This window comes from Otolemur garnettii, unplaced genomic scaffold (genome assembly GCF_000181295.1).
Source record: "Otolemur garnettii isolate 467f Iridium unplaced genomic scaffold, OtoGar3 scaffold00063, whole genome shotgun sequence".
Taxonomy (NCBI): domain Eukaryota; kingdom Metazoa; phylum Chordata; class Mammalia; order Primates; family Galagidae; genus Otolemur; species Otolemur garnettii.
Genome location: NW_003852458.1, coordinates 2729115 through 2739379, shown reverse-complemented (window position 1 = coordinate 2739379; position 10265 = coordinate 2729115). Strand labels below are relative to the sequence as shown.

At 39.6% G+C, this 10265-nt stretch overlaps 1 protein-coding gene across 1 annotated transcript in view; it reads left to right on the top strand.

Annotated features, from left to right (window-relative positions):
* ADAMTS12 (ADAM metallopeptidase with thrombospondin type 1 motif 12) overlaps positions 1–10265 on the top strand; it is a 315003-nt gene that overhangs the window by 115405 nt on the left and 189333 nt on the right. Inside the window, exon 3 of the mRNA XM_003792927.3 lies at positions 3746–3896. Coding sequence (XP_003792975.1) covers positions 3746–3896 — 151 coding nt within the window. The remainder of the gene's footprint in view (positions 1–3745; positions 3897–10265) is intronic.

Below are 10265 nucleotides of genomic sequence, written 5' to 3'. Positions count from 1 at the left end.
CATTCACACGCCTTGCACAATATCATTGGTTCTCACTCTTCAGGCAGCTAGGGCTCACCTGTGGTACTCTCCTGAAGGCACAACAGCACAAGGTAGGTGATTCTTCAAGATCTCTGGCTCCATGAATTTAGAGCATTCTATTCACAAATTGCTTGTAAGATGCTGCCACATTTCTCACTGGGTCCCAAATTGCTGTCACTAACTGAAGTATAATGTCACATTCAGATGACTAATTCTTTGATGCAAGTTGAGGGGGAGGCAGGAGAGGTTGTGGATAACTATTCTCAATTTGAGACTGTTCTGAAGAGTGTGGCTGTCCTTCCCCACCCCTGCCCAGCAGAGAGCAGTGGAGGTTCAATGCCAACTAACCCACACCAAGGCATCTCAGTCCTTTGGGCTTACCAGTTGGGCTTGCCATATTCCTATGGATGAAATGTGAGGAGTCTGACTTAACTGGTCTTGGGAAATCTACCTATTTGGCAAAATCTTTTCCTTTGAAGGAACACCTGAAATGAACTGGTACACATTTTGTATTTGTGTGTGTGTGTCAAATAAGTTTTCCCATAAGGAGTTAAGGAGAGACTTAAAGCCTACTAGTATTGGAAATCAAGATAATGGTTACCCCTGGGGGACATAATTGAGAATGGGGAAAGGAAATCTCTCAGCAGCTGGTAATTCTACCATCTGGGTGTTCCTTTTTATGAAAGATTTATGAGGATTTACAGTTATGGTTTGTATATCTCTCTGCGTATTTGTAGTACTTCAAAATGTAGTTTATCCACAACAATTTGTAGAAGATGTCCTTGAGAAACATTCACAGATATTCACAATTTAGTTAAAATAAGCAGGTGAGTTTATTTCCACAAGAAAATTAGCAGTGTGCCAAGACCCCAGGTGTCAAGAGAGTGGTAGGCTGAGGTGATGAAAGGCACATGGATCCTCCTTGGGCTGTGGCCTGGGCCTCATTCCTCCCAGGTTCTTTAGAATATCCAGTATAAGCCATCACTGAATTGGAAAGTCTTTCCTTAATTCCATTCCCATTCTTCTATAAAGGTGTAAGAGAAGTGAGCAGATTGAAGAAGACTGAATGGAGAGCCCTTGCTTTGGTTCTAGTCCAGAACTGCTAACAGAAGGAGATGATTCTCCTGGGCAGTGAGCTTCCCAAGAAAGTGTAGGGCCAGCACTTCCTTTGGAAAGCAAACTATAGATGATTTCTTCCAGCAAGACGTGGCTGCAGTTAGACAGAGAGATAGCAATAAACCAGGGTCTCCTGGGGACCAGATGCACAAAGCTCCGTCTGTTTATGTACAGGGGAAGGGAGGGGGTACAGAGCTCACTGGAAAATCCCTCACCTCACCCTCCCCACAGCTGGCTGATGTCTCTTCCCCTCCCCCTCCTGCCTGGTCCTTTCCCCAGCAGCTGACTTGCATGTGCTCAGGCTTCTCTGCTTGTTCTCTGCTGGTGAGTCACCAGCTCTCCTGGGTCTCTATCCAGCTTTTGGAAATATTGAAGCTGAGTAGCAATTTCCATGTGCACACTGGCAGGGACTTGTTGGGAGACACACATGGAATAAGGCTTTAGGAAAATGCTTGTTTGGTACTCAGGCATTCTCATTCATGTTGCTCATAAAATAAGTATTGTGTTCTCAAATGGAGTTCCATCTGTTTCACTTGGGTCCAAATTTTGAGGCTGAAAAAATACCAATAAATCCTTTTTCTTTGTAGTACCTTTGCTTTTTTTTTTTTCTTTTTTCCTTTGGAGGACATCGGTATTGAGTTCATAGCTTTTTCACAAAGGGCCCCCAGGTCTAGCCATCCCCAAGGAATCCTGGATTACTGCTTCATTTCCATGGAACAAATGAGCTTCCTGAGCAACAGGCTCACACTCTCCTTCTGCACCTGGCCTCTGATTCAGGGAAGAAATGGAACCACTTTTGAGTGCTGCACAGAGTCTCTTTGCAACTATTTTATTGCATTTACTTGACAGCTCTCTCTGGGCTTTCAATTCTTCCTGTCCCAGAGGTTTTCTCCAGAGAAAGATACAGAAAAAAAGTCATGTCTCCTAAGAAATGTGAGCACAACAGCAAACTGTATCAAATAGGACGTAGGAGTTGGTATTACCCGTCTGCATTTGTAATGCAGTCTGCATGGCACTCTCGTGAACTTTGTTGCTTTACAGTCTCAGAACAGCCTGAGGAGGTAGTAGGCATTGCTCCCTTTGACAGATGAGGACATTATGGTTCAAAAAGCTTACACGAGCTGTTCACAGTCACATGGCTATACTTACGACTCCCAGGAAAGTTCTCTTTTTTCTATTGTCCTTGTAATCAGAGATATGTTAAAGTCAATAGTCCAACTAGAAAGCCAGTTGTGAGGTTTATGTTAAGATTGGGTTGTGTACTAGATACAATGAAGCAAACATTTTGGAAAGAGAGAGTAGCCTCCGTGGATGGAACCCCTCTGGTACCCTAGCCGTAGGGACTGCTCACTGGTCTTCAGACTCATCTGTGGAGCGGAGCAGCCCTGGGTTGCTGAGGAGTGGTGAGGGGAGCTTGAACATTGGCAACATTTTGCAGTTTCCCTAAGCCTCCAATGTTTCCAAGTTTAATTTTGAAAACTTAACATCACAGAACTGCTAGATTAACTCTGGAGGCCCTAATACAACACAATGGCATGAAATCAGAGGTCTGGAAAGAGCCTGGTGAGATTACGAGTCAAGCCCTTTTGTAAAAGCTTTGCATATATTAACTCACTTACTCTTCATAGCAAGTCTTGATTATCCCATTTTTCAGCTGAGAAACTTTAAAACTGAGCAATTAATTTGTCTAGGGTCACAGAGGTAAGGAGAGGAGGATCAATTTTAACCTGAACTCAGTTTAATTTCAGCATCTGAGCTCTGGATCCCTCCTAGGTTAAGGAGGGATGCCCCTGTCAGATTGAGTAGAGCAGGCCCTGTATTTTGTAGATGAAGAATTCTGAAGTTAAATCCATCCAAGGAGAGCCCTGGCAGAGGAATTTTCTAAGCTGTGCAAATGGGCACTAAGAAATTTTTCTAAAAGAACAAGAGAGTTAAAGGTTATACCACTTCCAGACCTGACCTCTAAGAAGAGTTTCTGATTGACTAGAATTCTCCAAAATATCACTGATTTGCATCTCTGTGCAATGAGAATGTGTCTTTTCCCTAGAAGGGCCTTTCACTGGAGACTCCTGAGACTCCACCTCAGATTAGGAACTTAGCCTTATGTTTGTTTTCATGAGTGAAGGATGGCATTAACACTTCCTATCAAACAGTCATGTGAACACGTGGCTGGACTGTCCACATATAGTAAATATTCTGAAAGCTGTCAATGGAGTGTGGGATGAAGTTACCAACTCTCTAATGGGGCAACTGGGAAGCTTTGGCTCTTAATTTGAGATCCACAGATATCCAGCAAGGGTTTCAGAGAAATCCATGAGCCTGAAACATTGTAGGCTACATTTTAGACACATGTGTATAGGTGTACTTCTTTCACTGGAATCTCAAAGAGTTCCATGACCCCCAAACATTTCATAACCATGACTGTAAAGATATCTCAATAATTCATATGTGTGCAGCTCTTCCGTGAGAGCAGATGACAGACTGTGAAAGCCCCCCTCTTGGGAGTTTCAGAGATCATCATGATCTATATAATTTTTCACTTTACTAATTTTTTTTCTAATAGTTGGAGTAGATTCAAATTAACCTTCTTATTGAATATATTTTACAGACTGGATTTTTCCACCTACCACATGGAGACTTCTTCATTGAGCCTGTGAAAAAGCATCCACTGGCTGAGGGCGAGTACCACCCGCACATCGTTTACAGGAGACAGAGGCACAGAGTTCCAGAGACTGAAGAGCCAACCTGTGGATTAAAAGGTATTGTGATTTAAATGTCCTTGCAGCCTGGGGAGTTCGTATTATTCTTTTTTTTTCTTTTAACACAAAACTTATTTATTCATTTGTTGATGGAAATTTGGGTTGTTCCCAGTTTTTATCTTATTACAAATAAAGCTGCTGTAAACATCGATCTATAAGTCTTTGTGAGGACGTAGGCTTTCATTTCTCTTGGGAAAATATCTAGGGGTAGAGTGGAGACACGCTATGTGTATGTTTAACTTTCTAAAGAGATTGCTCGCTTGTTTTCTAAAGTGGTTGCATCATGTTACATTCCTAGCAGCAGTGCATGAGAGTTCCTGTTCCTCTACATTCTTCTCCAATACTTGGTCTGGTCAATCTTTTTAATTTAACTATTTCAATAGGTGTGTAGTGGTGTTTCATTGTGGTTTTACTTTACGTTTCCCTAAGGACTATTACTTGCCATTTGTATACCTTTTTTTGATAAAGTAACTGTTTAAATGTTTTGCTGATTCTTTTTACATTAGGTTGTTGGTTTTCTTTTTATTTTACATAAAACACATAGAGTGTACAAGTATTTTTGTTACAGGGATGAATTATATTATGCTGAAGCAGGGCTTTCAGAATAGTGTATATTTTACCCAGCAAGTAGATTTTTAGCCCTCACTCCCACCCTTCCCCCGTCTTAGTTTTTACTATCCACTATGCCTCTTTAAGACTATATATATAGATCCCACTTTAAGTGAGAACATATGGTGTTTATTTCTCCACTCCTGAGAAACTTCCATTAGGATTATGGTCTCTGTTCTGCTCACATTGCTGCAAAAGACATTATTTCATTCCCTTTTATGACTGAGTAGTACTCCCTGGTGCTTGTCTCCATTCATTGTCAGTTGATGGGCACTTAGCTTGGTTCCCTATCCTTGTAATTGTGAATTGTGCTGTGATAAATATTTAGGTGCAAGTGTCTTTTTGATATAATGACTTCTTCTTGTTTGGGTAATGCCCAGTAGTGGGACTGCTGGATTGAATCATAGGTCTGCTTTTAGTTCTTTGAGGAATCTCCATGCTCCCTTCCATAGTGGTTGTATAAGTTTACATTCCCCCCAACAGGGTATAAGTGTTCGCTTTTCACTGCATCCACACCAGCATTGTTTTATCAAAATATGCCCTATTCTTATTGAAGTCTATTATCACCTCTTTATTCTGTTTCCAGAAAGTGTGACCCTTATATAATTATTTCACTTGTCTATACTTAGATCTCTTCATATTCTTAATGGGAAGAGGGAGAAAAACACCTCTTTCATCTTTGCCACACTAGGTAGTGATACTCATAAGACATTCAGAACGGTAGAGTTTTAAGAAAACTATTTTGAATATTCTAGAGGAAAATGGTTAAAGACGTATGATTTTCAGAATTAGCAGTGTAGAATATTATCAGACAGCTTTATCATGTCTGCACATAGAAGGCAGATTTAAATGTTTGATGATACCAGTAATAACATATAAAGAGAAACTGAAAAATTTATTAACACCTTATCAGCTGATGAATTCGGTAAACCTTCCACTAGCTGCAGGGTGCTGCATTTGTGGTTCACTGGGCTGTGTTCTCTGCTCTTAGGTTTCTGGAATGATTTGAATTGTTCCTCTCAGTCTTGTCAAAAAGAGTTTCGGGTAATTTTCAGAAATAAACTGAGTCAAGTTATTTCCTTGTAACTCTCACATTCTCTTTAACATGTAGGAGATAATAGACTATGCATAAAGGGTCACTGGAGATGGAGACGTTTTCTTAAATATTGTGTAATTTCTTCTTTCTTCAGAGGAAAAATCAGTGCCAGAGGGGACAGTTAATAAAAGGAATCCACTTATGAGTCTCAAGTATTTGAAAATCATGGACCTCAAAGGGAAAGTAGATGATAAGGGAGTCAGGGAAATTGGATCCTGGAGGACTCAGAACTTGAGCTTTGCAAATAGAAGAATGAAAGGACAAGAGGACAAGTAATTCCTATAAACATCACCCAGCCCTACCCTAAATGGCAACTTGCCTGGGAGGTCCCTCTATTATCTTAGCAAACATAGGTTAAGCAATGAGAAACTTTTGAATCTAAAATGTTTTCTGTGCACAAAAACAGACAGCTGCTTTAAATTCTTAACCTTAGTAAACTTTTGCAGCTTTCTCTTAAGTTAGAGAACTTGCTGTCTAAATCTTCCAATCCAGTATCAAGAAAAGAGATGAGATACCTCATCTCGCTAATTTGATTTGTGAAGGTCCCAATACAGATAAGTTAATCTGTCACAAGCCCTATCGCCTGTATAATTGCTCAATGTGTATTACATTTTGGGTGATGAAGAACACTTTGTGTGTGTAATTGGATAGTTTTTAAATCACTAGGTCATCGGTATGTCAGAGAGAGTTAGTTACTAGGGCAGTGAGTGACTTTTCCTGGACAATTGCTCTCGTAGGCATTGCTGCTCTGTGAAATTAATTAAACTATTTCTTATCTATCCACCTTGAACACCTCTCTCCCTTATAACTCCCTCGTTGGGGTAGAATTCATAAAAAATGAATTGGGATACTAATATGAAACCAGTAGATTAACAACTACATGCCCATACAAGAGAAAAACACAATTAAGTTCAAGTCAGGGGGCAGGGAGAGTGCTCACACCTAAAAGGCACAGTGTAGGGCATATGGCACACCTCCTGGGTGAGGGGCTCAACTACAGCTTGGACATTGCCAAACAAATGCAGACAATGTAACCTAAGTTTTTGTACCCTCATTTTAATCCGAAGTAAAAAGCAATGGAGAATAACAAATATTTAGTCATGAAGACAGAAGGGATGGATAAGAAAAGAGTAGGTTTACAAATACTGTGGTCCCCTGTCGGGTCATACACTCACCAGAATTATAATGCTTGTCGTACCGTTTCATCCTGTGCTTCTTACCCAACCTGATGACTTTCCACTCCCATAAAACCTTCTCTTGCTCATCCTACCACATTTGCCTTGTGAATTTCTTCATGCACATCTTCTAAAAGATATTCTCTCCTACTTGCTTCAGACCTCTGAGTGGAACGGTCACTGACAGCGGTTAATGTAGAGGGTCAGAGTCCCTCCTTCCTTCACCAAAGTGGGGGGAGGGAGTTGTGCCTCAGAGGAGGGAGAGATTTTTTAAAAGCATCAACACAGTTGGTATCAGAATATAGCCACGCTCGTGAATGAAAGCTTTAGTCTTCAACTTTTATCCTGCCTCATGCTTAGTCTTTAAGTCTTTCTTGACTATAAATCTTGTTTCATCAACAATTCTCGCAAATCCTATTAGAGGGGGATTCCCCCATCCCGATCCTGAGCACTGTGTAACAGAGTGAAAGTAGGTGAAAAGTAGGAATTCAGTGAACCATTCCAATGAAACTGGCAAAGAGTTTTTAGTTGCCAAGAAGATGAAACTAGGGTATGCTTGTGTCTAGTCTATATGATGTTGATAGAAAAAAGAAATGTGCTTTTTCTAGATACTGAAAAAGTACCAGTTGTTTCTGATCCTCTCTCTTCTTAAGACAATAAGCATGAATCAATGCTGAAACAGTAGCTAGCGATTCAAGAATATCTGATGTTTCTGCCAATATGCTTAAACAATATATTTAGAATTTTAAAATCTCGGTATAGCGACATGTGCTTGGTCTTGCTGAACTAGGTAACTGCAGTGTTCTTATGCCACGTTCCCCTACAGAGAGGATGGAATGAACTGATAGGAATGGCGTCATTAGCCCACACTAGAGCATGCTTCGTGCTATGGTTAGTTGATGTTGTGAAACTAAATTACTGTGATTATATCTTTAAAAAGATCACCTTTACCACATGGAAAGCATTTTGCTTTTGTAATGTTCAAAGCAGGAACATCCCAGTTATTGAAAAGAGATGTGCTGTAAAAGTACCCTACTGTTTCACGAGAGAAAAGGTGTCAATTAATTTCTCCTAAAATCTGCCTTTTCTCTTATTTTTGTTTCCCATATCGAAAGGTGCCAGGAATTCACAATATATCCCTTATCAATATGGTCCAATTTCTTTTTTTTTTTTCAAGACTTTAATGTGATGCTATTTTGTTTCAATTTGATTAATTTTAACTCTAGTGCCTTAACCTGTTATGCTAGTATTGTTTGATTTTCTGGGCTGTATGTTTGCCAAACCCTCTCAATGTTCTTGTTTTCTCTAAGATCAGCTTTCTGGAATCTATGGCAAGTAGTGGGAAACTACGCCATGCCTGAATTAAATGTAGAGCACATTTCAAAATCTCATTTTAATCAACAATGATAAGCTCCTTGATCTTATCTGATCTTTTTGATGAGAATGTAATCACTGGAACTTGAGTGGTGTTGGGTGGAACTGTCTAGGGGAGCTTTGGTTCTAGAAAGCTAGAGAAAGGACAATTAACACTAGTCAGATAAATTGGATAACAACAGCTTCGAGGTCATTGATGGCAGAGAGGGTCCTTGGCAGGTAAGATCAGATTTTGTGCATCAGGACTCCAGGCTAGAAACACAGGGTCTAGTTCCTGGTATGCCTGCTGTGTTCAAAGTTTATTCATTTATTCAGCAGATGTCTGTTAGGTATCTTCTTTGTGCTGGTGCTGACCTGGGCTGTTTGGGTACGATTGTGAATAGGATAGAGTTCTTCGTCTGAAGAGCTGACAGCTTTGATATAGGACATGAGTGAGTAAGTAGGGATCCAGTCCTGAGTTTATCTTTATAATATGTGGTAAGACCAAGGAGAGCTATGTCTTGAGCTTTTTGTTATTATATTCATGTTAGGACAAGTAGCTACAGTTAATTCATTTTCTTTTCTGCAGAGTTTCCATTATGGGAGTCTGCTGCACTTGATCCAGTCTCCCTGGGAGTGGATCTGAACTGCTTCCAGGCTTGGGCTCTTATACATTCTGTGGAAAGGACCATTCTTATGTTTTTTAGTATGCAGGTTCATAGGGATCTTATTTCAGCTACCAGAGGAATGAAATCAATAACTACTAGGATATGATTTTACCAGATAATGCCAAATTGTGCTCCAAAGTTATTCTTCAAGAGCAGTGAATGTCAGTTCCCATTGTCCCATATTCCATTGAGTACTTGGTATTCTCACTTTTAAATTTCATCATTTCTGGTGGGCCTGAAGTATCTCATATGTGTAAAGTTACACATACCTTATTGTGAACCCAGCCCCGTTGGGCCCTGTGAATAGTTTTCTTCCCTGTACCCAGACAGCTATGTTTAGGTTTGCTTACTTTGCCGGTTTTCTGATTTACTTTTTTACTTAGTCTTTAATTTGATCTTTCACTTATGTGGGTTCTGAACTTGTCTCTTTTCCCCAGAGCAAAAGTAGGAAGCAGGAGATGCTCCAGGTAAGCTGCTAACACCATACACACATCAGTCAGGATTCAATCAGAGAAGAAGACCTGGTAGAAAGTGTGTATATATTAAGAGATAAGTTGCAAGAAATTGGCTCATGCAATAATGAGGGGCTGGCTGGGTAAGTCTAGACTCCACAGACAGGTGGTACAGACGTCAGGCTGAGGCTCTCAGGCACAGAAGACCTCAGCTCTGACATTTTACTGATTGAATCAGGCCTACTAGATTATCAAGAATAATTTTCCTTACTTAGAGTCAGCTGATTAAGAACTTTAATCATATCTACACAATACCTTCATAGCAACACCCAGATTAGCCTTTGATTGAATAATTGGGACTATACTCTCACCAAGTTGATGTAGAAAAAAGAATCATCATTCTGCTACTTTTGCTTTTCTCTCTGAGGTTTTCTTTCTCTTTTTCTTTTTGATATTTTTGGCCTCTATTGTTAGAGGCTTAATATTAGAAGAATTTTTCAGAATCTCGAGTCTACTCCATTGCAAGCAATTGAAGTCTCTAGTGGATTCTTACTAATTCATTTAGAAATTTTAAAATGGCATGAACAAACATTATTAAATATTAATAAATGTGAGTGGTAAAATAATATGAACACTAGCTCACTGGAGTTAAATAGCATATCAAATCACTGCTCTGATAACCAAAGTTCTAAACTTTGGGGTGCTTATAAGTTTGTCTGATGACATGGAAATCCAATTGGTTAAAGATTCTATATAACCACTACACTGCATAGTGGGTCTAATCTAAAATGTTCTCAATAGATAGTACCATTAGTTTTCCGTGGCTGACACAAAAATTTCTTAGGACAACCTGCCGGAGCCTTGTCTTGCTTTTTTTGATTACTTGATCGCCTTACGATTGGAGGTGGTTTGTGCTTTGCTTTGCTATGAGAAAGTTAACATTTTAATTATTGTTCTGTACTTTTTGTCTTTTCATTTATTTTTGGAGAAGTAGCATATATATATATATATATATA